Below are 22,473 nucleotides of genomic sequence, written 5' to 3' on the forward strand. Positions count from 1 at the left end.
TCTGTTCCTCATCGGTCCTGAATATAACACATGAGTTATGGTGCTTTTATGCTTTTCCTCAAAACATCTGCTTTTGTGCAGCACACAAGTCAGTCATGGGGGTTTGGAAGTATATTTCTGGGTGAATTATTCTTTTAAATGTACATAGACATTTGTGACTCTTCAGTTGCACTATATAATGTTTCAAAAACCCAATTACTAGTTTAGCGTGTTTGTATTTTTAACGTAGTCATTCAGACAAAAGTGGCCCAAATCAGTTTTTAACAGTGTGAACAGCACAAAGTGCATGGCATCTGATTCTGATCATCTACATCAGGTCCAGGTCTGATGTTCAGTGTGACTTCAGTCTGAACGGTCATCTCGGATTAGACCTCAGCAAATTGAATTTAACACGGATGAAAGCAAGGCTGTGAGGGATAGACTTGCAGTCTTTAAAATGGCACACACTGAATAAAAATACTAGAGCATGTCATTTTCACAACACAATAATTATCTTTGTCTACTGTTTTTTTTCCTTCAGAAAGATGTTTCGTTGGCATGTTGTTAAAGGTGCAGTGTGTGATTTTTAGCGGCATCTAGTGGTGAGATTGGCGAATTGTATAGAGCCAGTCACTTACGACCTATCCCTCCCTTTTCAAACTCGAAGGAGAAGCAACGGTGGCCGACGTAAACAGTACATTTCTCCCCACATAGCAAACCCACAACACAGCCAGGGAGAAGATTAGTAAAAGTTCAGCTGGCTAATATGAGCTGTTATGCTGTAGGGCAGGCTAACGTCAATGTTTTACGGTCAATAGTACTAACATTGTTAAAGTTGGAATACCTATCCCAGGGCTCCAGACTAACTTTTCCACTGGTTGCACTGGTGCTACCAACTTTCTCAGTTGGTCGCACCAACACATGATTTGGTCGCACCTTTTTCTTTTCTTTTTTTGGTATAACATAGATTAATCAATGCATGCTGATGAATAGTTGTCTCAATCTTTTCAATTTAATATGACTTATAGTCCATTAGGAATACAGGAAATTTAGGAATTATGCAGTTACTTCCTGGTTTTCAATAAGCCAGCTCGAGCATTTCCGGTGAAAATTCTGTTCACTGTACATCCACACAAAACCATCAATTATGGTTGACTTCTTATTGTTGTATTTATATTTTAATGCCGTTATCACACTTACCTAATTTGCAAATAAAGCAGTTTTATTGATTGCAATAAAGACTTGAAGCTACTGTGAACGTTGGAATAAGAAACTGAAACGCAATGCCTGTAATTGGGCACACGCAAAAAATGTTCAGCACTTCAAATGTTATTTTGAATGTGATAACCAAAAACTATAAATATATCCCAATAAATATGATAAATTCACTAGGTTTAAAAAATAACCTGTCAAAGTGAAGTATCAGGTATTCACAAAAGTCTCATGAAAAACAATAACTGTCAGTCAGTGCAGAGCTGCCAGCACAAGCTCACTGATTTCAGCACACTTGTGAAAACTCTAGTTTTGTTCAATAAATTTATACTCACTAAATCTTTAATCTTTTTAGTTTTCAAACGAAAGTGTGAATGATGATCGAATTTAGCTGAGGGACACGTCTTTTTTTTTATGTCGTCTTACATTTGAATAACTAAATGAATGCTAGGTATGACTATATTCTGATTATAATCTAAGTATTAAAATATGTATGCTGTTAAATCTACCTCAGGACATTGAAGATATCGACACACCAGCAAGTGACATTTCACCTGAGATTTTCCAGCTGGCTAATATGGAAGTTTTAAAGAACGCTCTGTGCATAGTCCATTGATGCGTTTCATCATCAGTGTGCAATCAATGCGCGTGTACTTTTAATCTCTAGCGCGATCTTCTTGCGAAAAAAAAGAAAAAAAAGTATTGCGGAAGAACACAGTAGCTACTTGTTTGTTTGTTTGTTTGTTTTAACTTTATTGTCTGTTCAGATTTACTGGACAGAAATTCATCTTTGATACTGGCTTCAACAACATTATACAACCACATTAAACACATAATACACACATAATAATTGATAAATACATGATTCAGTAAAGTACAGTGTACATTATTCACAATAACAACCCTAATTGAGAATTTGGTTTAAAACAGTCACTGCCAATGGGACAAATGATCTTTTAAAAATATTCTTTCTAGCATACGGTGTACGTAGCCTGCGACCCGAAGGGAGGACTTCAAAGCAGGAATGAAGGGGATGAGTCTGATCGGAATACACAACTAGCGCCTTTTTCTCCATAAAATTTGAGAATAGTTCTTGCAATGTACTTTGTTTATGGCCGATAATCTTATTTGCTTCGTTAATTACTCGTGTTAATTTATTCTTTAATTTCATTGTTAAATTTCCATACCATGAGACAATATTGTAGGTTAAAATGCTTTCAATCATCGATCTATATACAATAGTTAAGATCCTCCTTTCGATGTCAAGGTTGCGCAACTTTCTAAGTAGGCTTAAACGCTGTCTTGATTTCTTATGTACATATTCACATTACTTAATGTGTATGGCGAGTCACACAGGCACTGTGCTCCTCCGCAGCGCAGTCGACCCCGGTCTAAAATAGTCTGATTATAAACACTTATGGTTGTACCGTAGTGATTCAGGATAAGACAAAAACACGGTTTGGAAAATGGATTCATGATGTACTCGTTCATTATATAAATTCTGTTAATTTTGAACACAAAAAGTTACGGACTGCAGCAGTTACGGATACAACGGCGTTCTGTTGCGCACGCGCAAATTTAACTGCGTGCATGACCATGCACTCCCACAAACTCGACCACATCAAATTCTAACTCGCACATCGTCAAAAAATGGTCACAGTCTGGAACCCTGTATCCAGCAGAAAACAGGCAACTTCGGCTTCGCTTTGAAAGCCTTTTTCCCCTCATAAGACCCTTCCATCGGTGAAAAGCCACACCGATGTTGACCCGTGATTTTTGCCTTCGAAGAAAAGGAAGTATGATGAAGCCAGAAAAATAAGGGAGAAACGAAGCAGATTTACCCTCCGTCGGATCTTGTCCTAAACAAAAAGCGCTCTGTAGCGCTGTTTGTTCACTGTCGGCTACGGTAGAAACATGACGTCACAATATGTCGACCTTCATAGAAGGGGGTGCCCGCGGTTATGTATATATAAATGACTCATTCTAAGGTAATAAAAACAAAACGGTTCATTAAGTAAGGTCATGGATCTTATATTGCATTTCTGTCAATAGATCCTCAGAAATATTACACATTGCACCTTTAAACAACAGTACAATCCACTGAACACTTTACTCCTGTCAGGAAATAAACAAGGCAATATCCTGACTTGCACATCACTTTGAAGGCAGTCGGTGGAGGGATATGAGGCGTTTGAACTCACAGGTATTATGGTGGAAGATCTATACAAGCAAAACTTCAGGAGTCAATATTAATATTATTTGATCATTTTGTTCTTTTTTTTTCATTCTCATTCTTATCGCACAAATTCGCAGGCTTCCGTGGTACATCACCGTATAAATGAAAACATAAATACTGATTTCGATGACTGTGTTCTTCTGCGTAAGCGGGTCAGTTTAGGACTGTGATCAGTTCACACTCGATTCTGACTATGGCAACCTTTCAAGATAATGTGAACAGCCAGATCTGAGCAATAAATCAGAAGTGAGCAGTGTGAACATAGCAGTGTTATTTATTAGTCAGATAATATTATTGCGTTTTTATATTTTTCAGGTTTAATTTAAATTTTAAAGTTTTAGTAGTGATGTGTATATATATATATATATATATATATATATATATATATATATATATATATATATATATATTTATTTTTTATTTTTTATTTTTTTTGTTAACTATAATAACCCTGGAACATAGCCATAGTGAAGTCTTTTTTTATAGAAAGATTAGACTTCAACAGTGACTTTGCCCAATGAAAATGTACATAGGGCCCAGAAAACACATCATGAGGTTTATACACACATATACTCACATCATCTTGAATATCCAGGTCACATCCAGCGGCGAGCAGAATCCTCACAACAGCAATGTGGCCTTTATAGGCAGCCAGATGCAGAGGGGTTCTGCCATTCTGCAAGAACACACACACACACTTTATTGTCAGTAACGGTAACTGCATTGTAACGGATGAAACAGTAATTAGTTTGATTACTTGTTACTGAAAAAAATATAACGCCATTATTCCCATCACTGGTGGGCACTTAGCGCTTGCGCAGAGTCCGAGTGGCTCATCACCGCTAAGGGATCGAAATCTCCCCGAGGTGATGTTATAATTTGTTCTGTGAATATGTTTTGCAACATTTTTTTGGGGCATTGTGTTTTGCAACATTCTCTGGGGGTACAGTGAAAACCTAATTGAATTTTGAACATGAAAAGTGCTTGTGACTAGTGGGTGGGTGTGCACCACTCAGAGCATGTGAGCGAAGCGGAGCAGTGTGACGCTCGGCTCAATATTCCGCTCTATGCGCGTGCGCTCCACTCAGTCGCTCGCGTCCCAAGTGAACGCTCCACTGATGAATCGCTCACGCTCACCGGTAAAACAAATCCCGCTCAGACATAAAAATGTCTCTGTAGGCTACTTGCTTTCTGTTTGTACTTTGTAATGTAATTTATACATTTATTCCAGATATTCAATAGCTAGGATTGTAAATGGAAGTTATTTCGGGGTGATTCTGAATAAAAGTCTCTTCTTTTTATTCATTTAAATGCTTTAAATTAACTTAATTAAAAAACATGCCCAGTTTTTTCTGTAAAAACAAATTTGCGTACATTATAATAGCGTACAGTACATTTTCTGTTGCCTACATCTAAATTATAGCCCTACCTAATTATTCGGGTCAGTTTTTTTATTTATTAAAATTTTAACAAGTGGTTCAATAACTTCTGTCTAATTTCAACTTAAAAATAGGCTACATCAACTACAATTATGTAGGCTAATTCATATTGTGTGTTGGCTATAGGTTATTTTTAGTTGCACTGATATGATGATTGCATAACGAATTAACAATTCGTTCCAACCTGACCAGCATGTTTTAATAATTAATTTCTTCATTTTATTTAAATCGTACAAAATTAACAATATAATATTTCGATCCATGGTTTAGTAAATCGTGACCACTTGTAATAACTTGTTTCCTTGTTTTAATAAAACGAGAGTAGCCTACGAATTAGTTCAACATGGCCACGATTTACAAAACCAGGGAACGATTTAAGAATTTGTGGAAACGAATTTAATTCGTGGCCACCCTAAATGAGAGAACGAATTCTTAATTCATGGGAAGTTGGGAACGAAATGTTAATTTGTATATTACAATATATTTTTGTCTGCATGTCATGAGAGGGGCTCAGTACAACAGCCTACCTTACCCATGTACCTATTAATTTATTTTCGAATGGTATAGGCTATAGCTCACCTTTTGCTGCACTACCATGTTTGCGTAGCACATCCTCGTGCTTTCTGGCAATGTGACGCTTTAGATTCCAATATGAATCTTTGCTAACTCAGTCTCTCCACACTCCCTTTCAATTTCTTCTCCCTACTCGTTATTAACTGTGATTTTTACTGTGCATTTATGCATAAGGCTTACAACTTCCTTAAAACAATATTTGAACTCCATAACCAACCCACTATTGCTTTAGCTAATTCACAGATTCTCGAACTAGCAAATCACAATAGGGCATTCTGGGTTGAGGGAGCGGCGCTGAGCGGACGGAGCGAGCGGAGCGGAATCTTCAGCTCCGCTCAGGAGGAAGTATTACCGCTCCGCTCACATGCTCTGGCACCACTGCACCGTGTCTTTTCCTTTTCACCGCTCTGCTTCCCCTGGCCCAACCGGGCGCTGTTTTCCCCACAGAACATCTGTGAACAGTGGAACTCGTGACTTGTCGAACGCTGAACGACTGAGAGTCGGGAGCTAGCAAACTGGGGGGCTGTTGACTCACTTCCCTTGGGAAAGCCCTGTCAAACTGTCTTCTTCCTCCTCGCTCCCTGAAGATGGGGATTAGGGTGAGAAGCTGGCTGGGCCGTCTGAGCTGCTGCAGGCGGATAGTTCTTCCTAGGCCAGGCAGATCTCTGTTCCTGCACTCCACCCTGACCCGCTGCATTCACATTAGGTCTCTGCCATTTCGGAATGCGAAAGTTGAGGGGTGGGCGGGCCGCAGCTTGTGCGAAGGTCTGTCGGGGTGGTGGAGGTGGTGCAGTCTGCATCTTTCTCGGCATACAGAGTTGCAAGGCCGCCCTCATCATCCCTCTTTTTCTCTTCGCATCTCTTTTGAATCAGTGTCAGAGCCAAAACTGCCCTCTGCCACGACCGGTGCGTCCAGGATGGCTTCTTTTTCCCTGTCAGAGAGATTAGCCAGATTAAGCCACCATTGTGGCCATGGCTTTCCCAGCGGCTTGAACCGCGCATCTCTGAAGACGCAGAGAGAGAGATCCATGATGACACAGATCTCTTCCCAGTGTGTCTGACCTGGCATGGTGGACACTTCGTCCTGCAGCTCCGCTCGGTATGCGGTCAGCAGAGAGATCGCGTTCATAGCCCTGGCAGAGAGTGCGACTGCTTTATAAGCGTGTTCCGTCATGCTCGACTGGAAACGGTCAGCTTTAGATGGCAACGTCGGATTTGCAGTCGCCGTGCCTTTCGGGTCATAGCACTTACATACAGTTGTCCTACTGCTAGTTTAATTGCTTCTATTGTTTCTCATTTGTAAGTCGCTTTGGATAAAAGCGTCTGCTAAATGAATAAATGTAAATGTAATGTAAATGTAAGTGCGCGGCAACTAATGGCTCCATGGGGGGCATTCGGATAAGGCCTTCCTTTTCCATCCCCTCCACATTGAGAACGGAGCCACCCTGCACGGGCATCTTGCTGGTAAACGGCTTGTCCTTCCACGTAATTGCGACCTCCTCCAGGAGATCTGGGAAAACAGGAAGGAGCTGTCGTGCTGCCCGTTTTCCACTCGGCAGCCTCTTACCCTCATAGCGAGACTTTGCAGTCTCTGCTACCACGGTCGGCCACGGAATGTTTAGTTTCCCTGTAGCGCGTTTGCACACATCTTGCAGATCAACACTGAGAAGTGGGGAGGGTGGTGCCCCGTCCGCCTCTTCCGTGAATCCCGTCGCAGAGAGGAGCTGTGCAGGGTGCACGGGGGGTGGGGAGGTGGGTTGGTGATGGAGAGTCCCCGAAGTCTTCCTCTTCATCAGAGAGAAGAAAGTCAGATTGCCCCTCCTCTTCGAAATCGAGCGCACCCTCTTCCTCGTCCGTGCTGAGCAGACTGGGTAGAGGCATGCACACGTCGAGCTGCTCGCTCCAGGGTAGGATAGAGAATATGGAATGGAATTCTACAGGAATGGAGCTCCTTGCACATTTTTTTCCAATGTGGTTTTATACTGCAAATGGCTAATAAAGTGAATCTGAATCTGAACCTGCGGAGTGGCAGCTGGCGCGGGGCTAGGTGTCATAAGGGGATCCTGGCCTGACAGGCTAGCTTGGTGTGCTAGCCTGCGACAAAGGCTCTTCATGCTGAAGCGTGTGCAGTGTTCACATGTGCCGGGATTCTCGATCGCCAATTGAGCATGTTTCAGCCCGAGACATGCAGAGCAGACCTGGTGTGTGTCCTTGCATGAAATTTTGTTCCCGCATGAACAGAGTCTCACAGAATCTCCCTCACTAGCTGGGAGTGTCTGCATTGCTGCAGCCATCATGGTGTCGAACAATCCTTACAATCGGCTGGAATGTGAATTGAAGGAGCCAGGCGAAAAACGGCGTGGTGGCCTGTAATTCGTCCAGAAGTTTGTAGTAAAGTATGTAGGCTTCTAGGCTTCTGGTGTGAAGCGAGAAGAGGTTTTTGAATGTCGTAATGACGTTGTGTTGCTCCTCTTATACTGAGGGGTGGGGTAGCCCCTACCAGACACTACGACATGTCTGCTAGCCAACTGGGGCTGGTGTAATGTAATAGGGCTTCTGAGGAATACGCGGAAGGATCCCATAGTGAAACACCGAAACGTATGCTTGAAAGATAACTTTTCCCATCCCTTCTCCCTCTAGTCTAACTGTGACCGTGTCGACTGACCTGAAGGATGTTTTTCATTGATGTTATGGCAGTCCACTGTGCTTATTGTTTTACGAGAATGTTGCACTCCTGTTTGTCATTGTGCATGAAACTTCGCGCCAATAAATCATCAGAAATATTGCTGACTTCTACGTGTCTCAAGCGCCCTCTTTACGTTCGTATTAATGCCTCTTAGTTGTCCGTGGATATGCCTATATTTGGCGTTGAAGACATGGAACGTCTTTAGACATGGAAAATCGATTTTACAATCTATTCAATGAACACTTATGTCTCAAAAATCGAACAGGATTTTTTTCTCAAAAGTGACAGCCCTAGAAAGCAACGTAACCGGTCTCTGATTTATAGGTTGCATTGACACCTAAAGGTAGATGCAAGTAAAACAGCGTAACACCATTGAAATGAAATATATATTTTCATATGATATATATTTTTGTTTACTTTTCTGACAGTACAGCATATTTAAAGCTATACATTTAAGACAAGAATGTTACCCATGTCAGTGACGTCACAATATGCAAATTTGTTCAAAAAAAATATATACGGATTTTTATCAACCTACTTTTTGTTTTTATACATTGAATCTTGAAAAAAATATATAGACCTACCTACCGACCCTTTTTTTTTTTTTTTTGCTGTTACTGCAAACCAAAATATTTTTAAGGATGGCCTAAGGACATCTTATTTATTTCAGTGCCATCACAGAACTTAAGAATCTGTATGCACTTTTCCAGGAATGTGTAACACAAAGCATGTTAAATCCGGCCTCTAGTTCATAACCGCCATAGGAGAACTGGCCTCCGACTGAGCCTGGGTTCTCCCAAGTTTTTTTTTTCTCCATTAGGTCACCTGATAGAGTTTTAGGTCACCTGATGGAGTTTTAGGTCACCATTAGGTCACTTGATGGAGTTTTAGGTCACCTGATGGAGTTTTAGGTCACCATTAGGTCACTTGATGGAGTTTTAGGTCACCTGATGGAGTTTTAGGTCACCATTAGGCCACTTGATGGAGTTTTAGGTCACCTGATGGAGTTTTAGGTCACCATTAGGTCACTTGATGGAGTTTTTCGTTTCCTTGCCACTGTTGCCTTTGGCTTGCTCAGTTGGGGATAGTCAATTTAATTAATCAATGAATATTGATTAGCATTACCAAACATGGAGGTTTTATTATTATTTTAATTTAATACTGTGAAGCTGCTTTGATACAATCTGTATTGTGAAAAGCGCTATACAAATATTCTTGACTTGACTTGACTAAGCGTCTAAGAATTTTGCATAGAAGAAACATACATTAATAAGGTAAACATTGCCCTTATCCAGGAAAAAAATGCTTGTTTCTGTGATGTGATTATGCGAGTCTATTGTCTGTACTGACTGAGACAAATCAGTCCAACAAATATGTGTTATATTTAACAAATAATCTTTAAAACACTTTACCCAACAAACAAACTGTGTAAGAGTTGTATGGGACGACCCCCGAATGGCAATTTACACTGAGATGGAGGACCAGGCCTCTGCTTGCCTTGGCAAGCAACGAGAAATCATCTGATAAGACTGTTTTATTGCTCAAAAGAATGTGGAAGTTGGCCACATGCAAAAGCACAGGCCATAGGAAAGACACAAAGCCTGTAAAACAGACTTTTTTCTTCATTAATTCATAGAGAAACTATGAATGAACATGCATATCCCCAAGACATTGTTTACTTTCTATTATTACCGTTTTGTATATTGTCTCTTGTATTGTATTTTGTTTTAGGCATGTTTTATGATTGAGCCACTAGATAATGTACCCTTATCGGTATCATGCTTCCTATCAAATTAATCCGTGTGTGATGCCCTACACATTGGTGTATCACCTTCTTATAGCATGCATTGTATGCTTGTTATATAAACCAGAGCATAAAGGGACACAAACTGACAGCTTACTACAATCATGCAAATGAGTCAGCTTCCAAACAAAAGGAACAATTTCCGCTCGACAATCGCACCTTTCTCACTGGTCAAGCCAAACTCGAGAGGCGTGACCTCAGTGGAGGTTAAAGAGCTCCCGCACAGGTCCCCTTCCTCTCTTCTGTGCGTCTTCTGGTTGCTGTTTGTGTGGGACCTCACTTGGTCCTGGGGCCAGCGCAGCGGCACCGACAGGCCTCAACACATCAAGCCATGTGTAACCTCCCCGTCAGGAGAGAAGACTCGCTCAACAGCCAGAGTCAGACTAACATCACTGAAGTTACAACCTCTTTCACTCAACACGGAAGAATTGCAACTTCGTCACCATAAACTATTAAAAGCCATTAAGACTTTCATCTGAGACTGCATCTTTGAACGCAACGCCTGAGACATTTCAAGTAACAAGAGCAGTTTCTTTGCTTTTTGTATTTGTATTGAGGTCAACGATTCCCTGACACGTATGTCCAGAACGATATGTGCATGTACTCTCACCCTAGGGTACGAACCCATAAAAGCTAGATATGTTTCATATGTAGCTATGTCTGGTGGGGAGAATATAAAAATAGATTTTATCATCTGACTGGATCTCTCCTTGCATCATATCGCATTTTTCTTCAATATCGTGCAGCCCTAATCGAGGGAACATAGCAGACACAAAGAGGGTGCTCACGAGTGACCTTCTGATGCCTAATATCACCAATGGGACTTCACAGGTGCACCAAGGTCTTCAGATGCAATATGTAAATGCACACCACCAAGACCTGTATACAAGTGCATTTTGCTCATCCTATGTACACAGATGTTTGAATGAAATAAAATGACTTCTGAACCTCACTATATAACTAAGATTAGTAACACTGACCTTGGTAATGGCTACCTTGGCCCCTTTGTTGATGAGCTGAACCACATGCTCCGCTTGGCCCTTGTGCGAGGCTATGAGGAGACGCTCAGAGAGAGCTCGCACAGATGATGCATCCTGCTGGGTCATGAATTAGGGAAAGACTCGGGTGGGGGGGAGGTTTGGGGATCAGGAACAGGAACAAGTCCCTCTGCCGTGGGATGAGAGGAGAGAGGAACCATAGATGTCCAGCTCCTGGAGGGATCTAACCCTCATGTCCTTTGGAGAAAGCCTGTAGGGAAACAGGAAATGGCACAACTGTCACAAAAGCAGAAATATTTTTCCAGAGTAAGAGCGGATGTGACCACAGGCAATGTGAAAGAAGAAGAGGAAGGTTTGTGGAGTTGTCAGCACAATGTCAATAGATATGTCAGTAATGCTTTACAAAAGGTCTCATTTGTTTACTTTAGCTATTAATGTATTCATTAACATGAACTAACAGAGTAATTTATTTTTACAACATTGATTATAACTGCTAGGTCCTGCAGATTTGCCTTGTACAACATTAGGAGGATCAGGTCCTTCCTATCAGAGCATGCTACACAACTCCTTATCCAAGCACTTGTTCTATCCAGACTGGACTATTGTAATGCTCTCCTGACAGGTCTTCAAGAAAGCACCGTCAAACCTCTGCAACTGATCCAGAATGCTGCAGCTAGAGTGGTCTTTAACGGGCCGAAGAGAGCACGTCACTCCTCTCCTCACAAAATAGCACTGGTTGCCGGTTGCCGCTCGCATCAAATTCAAATTTGCCAACAGAACAACCACTGGCTCTTCTCCCTTTTACCTAAACTCATTACTTCAGACTTACGTGCCATCCAGAAACTAGCGCTCTGCAAAGCCGTCTTGTGGTGCCATGTCAAAGAGGCACTAAATCCCTTTCTCTGACCTTTACCTTGACTGTTCCCTACTGGTGCAATGACCTACCCAATGACCTACCCAGCTCAACCAGAGCTGCTGAGTCCGTGGCCATTTTTCAAGAAATGGCTGAAGACGCATCTTTTTCGGCAACAGGATCCATTAATACTAACACTTTATCATCTATTCTATATCTATTATCTTAAAAAGAAAAAAGAAAAAAGTATGTACTGCGTTAGATTAAACTGGGAAGGGTCATATTGCATATTGTCACTTGCATATTGTTGTCCTATTGTTAGTTTAACTGCTTCTATTGTTCTCATTTGTAAGTCGCTTTGGATAAAAAGGTCTGCTAAATGAATAAATGTAAATGCATTAATCTTTGTTAATTCTATTTTATAAAAATATAGCTGTTCATTATTTCTTCATGTTAGTTTACGGTGCATTAACTAATGCTAACAAATGCAAATTTTGATTAAAAAAATTAGTAATTGTTGAAATTAACATTAAGATTAAGATAAATACTATAGAAATATTGTTTATACATGTTAACTAATATAATTTGCAACATACTGTAGAATATAATCGCCCCACACGAGCACTGCATGTATGCAGATTAAGTTGGACATACTGGACATTTTGCAGCTAAATAAAAAAATATATTATGTGTTTCTAAATTAATATATCTTAAGAAGGATCTGCAGAATGGTAGCGCAAGCTTTGACAGACTGATTTCACGCTGACACTGAGTATTTACACCTAGTTTTGGCAAAGACTTGAGAAATGTCATTTGATCATGTTGTGTTTGACTCACGGGCACATGCTGTGTTTCCTGTGTGCATGAATTTTCTTGACACTTTCCCTTGATTTACACAGGGTAACGCCCCAAGGTCAGCAAATGACAACAGTTATACAGCTTCAACTTAACATATATTGTTAAATGATACAGATCAAGAAATGTATTCCTTAAAATTAACTAAATAACATGCAATGCATTTTGCACCAAAGCACAGCACCAAGGGATAACGAGTTTGATTAATATTCTATATAATGTTTATGTGGTAAAAGCGGAACGAACCAGTGCTACTCATTTGAACCACGTCACACAGACAATTTATCCACTCGGCAGATGCGATTCCTCGTGAACATGAATGTCTTCGTGATTTAAGCTAGCGAAACACTGTGTGCAATGATACAGTCAGAAGGCTTTTCAATTTAAATCGCCATAATTTACCATGGATTTACTGTAGTAACTCTCACTGCACCATGGTATTGGGCCAGCAATGTGGGATATGGAATTTTCTTATATTATTATTGTAGACATTTATTAAAGGAGTAATGGGATATAATTAGCATTTATTAAAATGGATTTGTGCATTTCTAAATGTATTTAGGCTCCTGTTTTTCATACAAATACCATATAGTTACATTTTACCATGGTATTGAAGTGCTATATGCATGGTTTTACCTGTGGTTATCATGATCTAAATGTATGCTACCATGGATGACCAATGGTTCAATTTTATGAAACTCATATTAAAGAATATTAAAATTGTAGGCTATCATATAAAAATTAGGTTGTTACAGTTTTTACAAATGTTACTGTTTTTGATAATGAACATAAATGTACATCTGCATCCTAACTCAAGCTATAGATATTGTCAACTCAAGCGACTGTCAAATGTGCATTTCTAAGAGACAAAACATGTAATATTTTTAATATTGCAGCCTCCATTGCAAACTGTGCTGGAGAAACACGTCAAAGTCAGGCAACACAAAACTGTTTCATGACTTTAACAATATCACCCGTTAGCACATGCAGAAACTAAGAAATACATTTTTCTAAGATATTTATTTTAAGGAAAAATGACTGGAAAGGTATGAACAATTCAAAATTCTTCTGACAATAAAGAGTTGTTTAAAAACAATTAATGGTCTGGTTTCAAAACTGCCTCAGGAGCAAAAATCAGCCTTGAAAATTTAAAGAAATAAAGATTTGACATTTATAGCGATAATTATCGATATCGACTGATTTTATAGATTAAATTATTATCAACAATTAATCGATAGTTGAATAATCATTAGCATCCCTACAACACCATGCAGCATTAACACTAATTCCTTAAATTCGGCATCAACAGCTGTAACGGATTCCACATGATACAAACCTGATTAAATAAGTGCTTTGAAATGTACAAAGCTACAATCTAAACCCCAGGTCCTTCAAGTCAAAAACTTCAAAGACAGCAGAGAGATTTATGACGTATATTGATGACCACTGAAAGGGCCACAAATGCACTGTGGTAATAATTCATTCAGAGAGCTGACATGAGCAAGTGTAGACAGATCCTCAACACCACACAGCCATCCGTGTCTTTGACGGGTTCCCAGGACGAGGAGTTCTCAAGTTATATAGGAGGACTTCTCATGTTATATACAGTCCCAGACAGTGGCAAACCCTAAACAATGGCCTGTTCACACCCTGAAACATTACTCATAGTAACAGGATACATGGCTCATAAATACAGCTGTGTCATGCTTTCCCCAAAAATAAAAGGGAAAAACATTCTCAACTTTTTAGGAGTTAAAATTCTATTTGTAAAGCTTAATGCTTTACTTGGGCGGAGGGATTAGCGCAACACTGAGCGAACTCTCTGCTCCTTACCACGGGGCTCAGGTGCTGCGAGCAAATCACTCCACAGAAGTAGCAGTGCTTCGCCTTCTGAGAATATAGTTCCCGGTACGTATATGGTTAGAAGATGGCTCTGTCTCATATGACCTTGTTATTTGGACACGCTGTGACTATACAAATCACAACATGTAAATAGGAAAATGTTGGCGTTATTTTGTCATTTATTGAGAGGCAGTATGCTAGCTGGAGCTGTTTACCTCCAGTCTTTGTGCTAAGCTAGGCTACGTCAGACAGAGTTACGGCACGCACGGAGATGAAAAGGATCTTCATATGGACTTCTCATCACACATGATCTATAAACAGTATTTTTAATGACATTATCAGATATGCTGTCCTCACTGTTAACTAATTAGTAACTTGAATAATAATTAAATAACTACAAAAAGTATTTGACTTCATTTGTTTTTGACATTACTCAAATATTTCAGATAGGTTTTCTGAGGATAATTGCATTAACTTAGCCACTATTTTAAAACACTCATGTTGCGTTCAGGTCATTTTGATCCGGAGTGGATTTTCTTTTTCCTGAAAATGCTAGTTAACATTATCACATTAGATTAAATCTTACTAAGCAAGTAAGTTTTAATCCAACTTTGACCAGCCTGACAAAAAGTGCTTATAATTATCTCATTACTCTATATTATCACCAAATATTGCTTCAATATTTTTGTCAACTTGTTTTCTTTCAATTAGGACAGGCCTGCATTTCATTTTATTTTTTCAGTATTTAAACTGACTGATTTTAAGCCTTATTCATCTGAGCTTATATTAGTCAAAAATGACTATCCATTGAATATGAATGGGGGAGATCGAAAATAAGAGAAATATTTAGTGTTCAGGAACATGTTCATCATGTTCACATATTTACATGTGTGCTTGGAAAGATAAAGGCCTCAGACCTGTGCATGTGTGGATTTATGCACAGACACGCACACATTCATGTACACAAACAAACTATTTTGAGTATTACAGGCTTTCTTTTACACAGAGATGAACTTCATCTTCAGATCGAAGATCTGAGATCTACGATCAATCAGTTCCAAAAATAAATATAAAACCAGCCCTATTTGGTAAAAAACAAGTTGATAAAAAAAGATTGAATCCAATATTTGTTGATAATATACCATAACGGGAGATTTATAAGCAATTTTTTGTAGGCCGGTCATTTTTGACCCGGAACACCACAATTGTGTAGCAAATTCGCTCAAGAGGAAAATATGAATAATCAATCAGAACTCGTTATAAAGCCTTTAGCCGTTGACCGAGAGTCTAGATGCAGTCTCAAGAGAGTCTTGATGGTTCTGCGAGTCGATAGTGTTGCAGTTGCAATCAATTTCTTCCGCGTAGAATGAAAAAATGATGATGAACTTGCGATGTCAGCCTTACTGTTATGGTGGAGGAAATTAACACCGGAGGAAAGGTCAGGATGTCGAACACACGAACAGCAACCAGGGGAAGAAGCAAGAAGAAAAAGAAAAAAGAGAGGGAGGTCACTCTGACAATGGCCTTTATCTTCTTGTGAGCCAATGGTACCTTCAGCTTTCAGAGGGAAAGTTTTACGACCCTTTGTCTTCAGCATGGTGCGTAACTGGATTTCGATGAATGAATGGAGAAGAGTCCTTTTTACGGCATTAAGGCGTGTTTGCTCTGGCCTGAGGTCTCCTTCCCCCTCCTGGAATGTGTCTGAGGTCCACCAGTCTCTGGACTATAGTGTCGGCCAGGGGATGAAGCTGACACTGATCAGGGGGAGAGCATCTTAGAGCTCGCTTGGGCCTACGTCTGGAGGCGTATGCTGGCTTAGTCATTAAATATGATGAATAATTGTGTGTCTGATTGGTCCAGACGCTACATGTGTGACTTTGAGCCATGTTGTTCAAAATAAAAGCATTTCAAAACAAACTTCCTGGTTAAACATCAAAGAACACCACTGTGATAAACACTGTGCAATTTATATCCTTATTTTGTCATATATTGACAAATTTATCCACAAATAATGCTTTTTTCACTCAAAAGTGAGATGCATTTGTGCACAAACGAGGCCTACCATTAATCATCAGTTTTAAAAATGTATACAAAACCTGTGCAATTGAAAGAAAACAAGTTGACAAAAAGATTGAATCCAATATTTGGTGATAATATGGAATAACGAGCGATTTACAAGCAATTTTTAAAAGGCTGGTCATTTTTGACCCGGAACACAAAAGGTGTTAAGGGTTAAGGGCACAAGGGTTAAGACTTTTAAATTAACTTGGGTTTTCATTTTTTAGTTTGACCATTTTTTAGCAGTTAGATAAAAGGTAATCAGTCTTACTTTTTCAATTCAAATTAGACTTTAAAAAGTCTTGAAAAAAATATGAGATGAGTTATGCAACTAGCTACTGAATTTGGTCGTTTGACTTCTCTGGAAGAATGAGGCCCTAGTCTGAGTATGTGAGTGTTGAATCTTGATCTTGAATCATTCACACTAGCACTTCTGAAGCGCATCCAGGTTTGTTTGGATGATGTAAAACATTGTTTTATGAACTCTTCAAAAGGTGCAGAGAATGGTTCATGCAATCTCCAGCAGTGTTCCAAACACAAAGAACACTTTTAGAAAACAAAACATGACACATAAAACCGGTCAATATACTGGATGTCTGCATGGGGTTCCTGTATCGTGAGAGTTCAGAAAATGTAAAAAATGTGATTGAAGTTTGAATGGAAAAGTCTGTTTAGTATTCAGGAGCATGTTCATCATGTTCATGTTCACATATTTATATGTGTGTGCTTGCAAAGATAAAGGCCTCAGACCAGGGCATGTGTAGATTTATGCACTGACACACACGTTCGTGTACACAAATAAACTATTTTGAGTAATACAGGCTTTCTTTTTGCATCTTTCTGCATCGTGAGAGTTCAGAAAATGTGCAAAATGTGATTGAAGTTTGAATGGAAAAGTCTCTTTATATTCCAAACATTTTTTTCTATATTCGGAGTGAAGCTTATTCACTTAATTTTCCTGAAGCAATTGTTTTTTTTGTTTTTTTAAAAGTAAACTCAACTAATCATACTTTACAGTGTACTTATTTATCAAATTTGGACACATTTGTAATCATAGAATATTTAAATAACATTTGACATCTCTTTAGAGGGTCATGAAGAAAATTAGAGTAAGGGAGAGCGGGGCACAACCTAACACTTTTTGACTTTCTCCGTTTGTGTAAACCTTAGGGTTCAGAGTATTTATTTTTTTCCACATTAATTTCACACGTCTAGAACAATTATGTGCTTTTTGTTTCATACAGTGTATACTTTTTCCTTGATTTACCCCGAAAGAATGGAAGTGAAATGTGACAACATGCCCCATAGGTGGGGTACATTATAACATGACCATATGACAGATTAAAATGTTATCTGATCTAATAAAAAATATATATATGGTATACAAGACAAACTAAAATATATTTTTTAATAAAATAATATTTTTCATATACAATAATGGAATTTTTTTAACAATTAAAAATAAACATTTTTGAGTTTGACAACAAACACACCGGAAAACACAGCTTTACGGCATAGTTCAAAACATAATCATTAATCATTTCTGAACATTGATTCTTAGTCTTTTATTCACCTCTTTCTCATGGTCACTCAATAGAATTCACAAAAGTTGTTAATGTGAATTATATCGCTAACATCACAGAATAGCATAGTTTTAATAGTGACTCGGCACAACTGGAATTTAAACCCATAGCGAAGCATTAAAGAATGTTTTTTTCTTAACTGTTAAATAACAGATATAGATTAAAATAATATCAGATTTGTCTAATTTTAAATAAACACAAAAAAAAGAGATGAAAAACTAACCTAAGAAATTCACTTTTGCAATGGTTAAATACATTTTCAATAATATCTTCCATAGCTTTCAGAATTTTGGCGTAATGTTTCTCTATAGTGTTGATATGGCAACAGTAAACACTCTAAGTTTGGTCATGCTGGCATGTGAGGAAGTATTTAAAACAAGTGTGTTACAACTAGCCCCGCGTGAGGTTGTGCCCCGCTCACCCCTAATGCAAATATCTCCTCAGCATCTGTGCAAGACGGTGCTCAGTTTGTCCATTAACAATCGCAAAGCCCTCCGTCATCTTCACTCATCACCAACATGTCAATACTGCTAATCAGATTCCTTTTCATAACACCGACACATCACACACGCATCTCAACACCAGTACATTTAGTTATGGTCCTGTGAGAGAGAAACACGAGTATGATGCAGAGAAAGGTTCAGAGCGTAAAAGTGCACTTAACAAATCTAATCTTCATGACATCATTCTCTGCAAGCAACAGCTAAAAGCCCTGAAAACCATTTAACTCTAAAGAATGCCATATATCATATTAAAATACTGTTTAAACCCTCAATTATTCTGTCTTTATATAAAGAGTGGGGACTGCTATACTAGACACCTTTTCCTGAGAGGTCTTGATTATTTCCCCGTTTGAAACCTAATCCCAGTGATGGTTAGTCATAATCCTGTGGCGACGTACAGCAAGAGTTTCGTTTTTCAGCTCTATTCAGAGGACTGGAGGACGAACACAGATGTTCTTGCCAGGAAATGTCTGGAGTTTGTGTCGCTCAGAGGCATAGAGTAGATCTATTAAATTATACTAAGTTTTATCCACACAAAAAGGGTGAATCTCACGAAACCTGTCAAGAACATATGCATCTCATATTTCATTTTCAAAACAAATCTATTTTTAAGACCATAACAATTTTCTAACTTTATTTTCATGTCAATTAAGCTCTGTTCCACATAATTAAAAGTTATGCAAAATATTATTTACTTTTTAATTATATATATCTATCCATCCATCATTTTTGGGGTGAAATATGACCATGACATGTTTCTGTGAGAATCAACTATATAAATGAATATTATATTTGTGGTTGGTGTTATTTTCATCCATTAAGGCACAGACTGCCCAAAACAACATGATATGCTGAAATATGTAAATAATATGGTGTAACATTATTTTCTGTGAAACACTAATTTGCATTTAAATTACTCTTTAAATGAAAATCACAGAATGTTTTTTGTTTCAAAAGCTTTTAAAACTCAAGCAAACTGATCTTAAAATCTGTCTCTCCTACAAACTTAATGAAATGTCTTACAGAAAATAATAATAATAAATGATAATGGTCGTAGTTTATTAGTTTTACAAAGCATTATCTATTAACCATGATGGGGTTTAAATGGGTTATAAGATATGTACTTTAGATGACCAATACCAGAAACAATCTAGACATAGAGAGTCTGAATGATATCACCACACCCTTTATCTGAGCCACAAACCCCTCCATCAAACAAAGGGTTTGAGGCAAACAATATCAGGAAATAATGATAAAGATGTATTTATGAAAGCAATGTAGGGTATTCCAAACCATTTCAGACACTATAGTCACTAAATACTGATCAGCAGAAGGTTGAACTGTTGTAAACTGAGCTCAGCTGTGTTCATCAGAAATACACTCATGCAGACATAACTGAATAAGGGTGTGGATGAGCGGTTTACTTTAAAAGAGCGTCAGATCTGACATGTAAAATAATGTGTTTCTGACCATGGCCAGACATTGGACACATTTGCTGAAAACTCTTACATGATAATCACAGTTTGGCAAAAGTTAATACATTCTTAGAAATAAAGGATCCAAAAAGGGATCCTTTGCAGCAATGCCATAGAAGAACCATTTTTTGGTTCCCCAAAGAACCCTCTAATGATCATCCTTAAAAATAAACTTTATTTTTCTCTGTGTAAAGAACATTTTAAAAATCTAAAGAATCTTTTTCCACTATAAAGAACCTTTTGTGGAATGAAAAGGTTCCATGGATGTTAAAGTTTCCTCTTGGAACCATCGATGCCAATAAAGAACCTTTATTTTTAAGACGCATCGTTCCTAATGTAAAATCATAATAAATTACATTTATAAATAAACTTGGTGGCTGATACCAATCAGTCAAATATATTAATATAGTACAGTATAGTATAATATATTATGATATTATTTTGGTACAGTACAGTATTTTTAGCAGTGGTTTCATGGTGTTGGTTACTTACCATGGTAAATGGGGAAAGGAATGCTATGGTTGTAACTTGTATCATTAAGGATACAACCAGATTTGTGTGTAGTTTGTGCTCAAAAATAAAAGGCTTCTTCATAAATAGGCCTAGTTGATAATAGTTTTTAAATGCCAAGGTTTGTCCTGCATTAGCTGCATTCATCATTAACGTCATTTAAAAACAATATAGTTCAGTTGTGGGTGTAACAATAACCATATTTTGGGGGCAAAAGTGAGCAAAATATATATTTATTTATTCTAAGTGAGCAAAATATGACAAAATGAAATAAAATAAAAAATCCACCACGTTTTCTGTCAAGATTAGGGTGTGTGGGTGAGTTTATTATATAGCTGTATAAAAGCAAGTGTAATTGTGTGTGTGTGTGTGTGTGTGTGTGTGTGTGTGTGTGTGTGTGTGTGTGTGTGTGTGTGTGTGTGTGTGTGTGTGTGTGTGTGTGTGTGTGTGTGTGTGTGTGTGTGTGTGTGTGTGTGTTACTGTTCTGTCCAGCACATTCTTGTGAAGGATTGTCCCAGCAACCACAGCACGTCAGCCTGATTATTATTCACTAAAGCTCGTGAGAGAAGAGAGAAATGCTCCTAACAAACAAATCTCGCATGCTCCTCATCCCGAAGTTAATATTGTATGGAAACAGCTTAAAACAGCAGTGAACACAGATGAGCACAGAAACACACACAAAAACGAAGCAAACAAAGCAAAACTATGTTAATATTCATTCAAACCTACCTCACACACAGAGGACGGTCACTTGAATTCTTCCTTGAACAGTGTTATACCGATTTCCCAGGAAACGCGCAAAATCCCGCAAACTGGCGCGTGGGAAAAGTGGAGCGCTTGATAAACATTATCCAAACTGCGCAATGAAGTGAGGAGGAGGAAAAGGAGGAGGAGGAGGAGGAGAGGGAGTAGTAGCCTACTAGTATCATAGTATGCATGTGCCATCCAGCGGTGAAGAGGCAGACTTCACCTCAACCATGCAGCGCATTTACACTACTATGGCGAAGGATTATAGGATTATTAATCAGACACCGACGGTGGGTGGTAACTGATGGAGCGTCCTGTCGTGTCTTTCCCTTCTTATAAAGACAGAGGACATAAGAGTCAGAAACATCAATTCAGGAACGAAAGAACTTGCATCTCTTTAATGCTCACATTCACTTATATTCACTTGAGCACATCACTTCGTCATCATTACATGACTCCACACATTATGTCTTAAAGTAACAACGCATTAGCTATAACATTCCTTCCCCCCCAAACATGTCCTCTTTTTTTCTTCTTCTCTTTTTCACTATAAATCAAGTCTTTTTGGTGGGTGTCGATCCCTAGTGGAATAGCGGCGTTCTGTGTTTGACATGGGCTCTGAAACAGATTTGGATAAAACGCATGCGCAGATCCAGAGGTGTAAAGTAGCCTACTTGAGTAATTTTACTTGATTACTGTACTTAAGTATTATTTTTGGGGATTTTTACTTTGAGTACAATTAAAAATCAATGCTTTTACTTTTACCTAATTAACATTTTTTTTAAGTAGCCTACTTTTTACTCCTTACAATTTTATTTACAGTCAGTAGGCCTACTTCTTTTGGAGATCACTTCATTCTATTTTCCCTTGCTATTACCAAACCAATTGAATTGCGCTGATGCCCAGTTTAATTTAAATGTTATTTATTCTGCCAATGAGATTCGTTTTCACATTCCAGGAAATTGGTCAGACATGTTCATTGTTGGTCTTGGAAGTGACGTCATGTCGCATCTATTTCCACAATGCACAGCACCTTGACCTGGAAATTAGAGAAATTATAACAGTAAATCAGTGGAAGAAAATGGAGGAAGAACGTGATTCAGCTGCGAACACAGTCCAA

General features: G+C 38.6%; 1 protein-coding gene across 4 annotated transcripts in view; it reads right to left on the reverse strand.

The window, feature by feature from the left end:
- The window catches only part of ankrd6b (ankyrin repeat domain 6b), a 39,748-nt gene extending 17,927 nt beyond the window's left edge, over positions 1–21,821 (reverse strand). For 3 of the 4 annotated variants that reach the window (XM_079639668.1, XM_079639667.1, XM_079639665.1), the window contains exons 1-3: positions 21,336–21,471; positions 10,910–11,177; positions 4,005–4,103 (exon numbers count right to left, since the gene is read on the reverse strand). In XM_079639668.1, coding sequence (XP_079495794.1) covers positions 4,005–4,103; positions 10,910–11,035 — 225 coding nt within the window. In that variant the 5' untranslated portion in view covers positions 11,036–11,177; positions 21,336–21,471. Of the gene's footprint in view, positions 1–4,004; positions 4,104–10,909; positions 11,178–21,335 lie in introns of all 4 variants that reach the window. The other variant, XM_079639666.1, reaches the window with a different exon arrangement.
- Positions 21,822–22,473: the final 652 nt, after the last annotated feature.

This window comes from Phoxinus phoxinus (assembly GCF_949152265.1).
Source record: "Phoxinus phoxinus genome assembly, chromosome: 16".
NCBI classification, from domain to species: domain Eukaryota; kingdom Metazoa; phylum Chordata; class Actinopteri; order Cypriniformes; family Leuciscidae; genus Phoxinus; species Phoxinus phoxinus.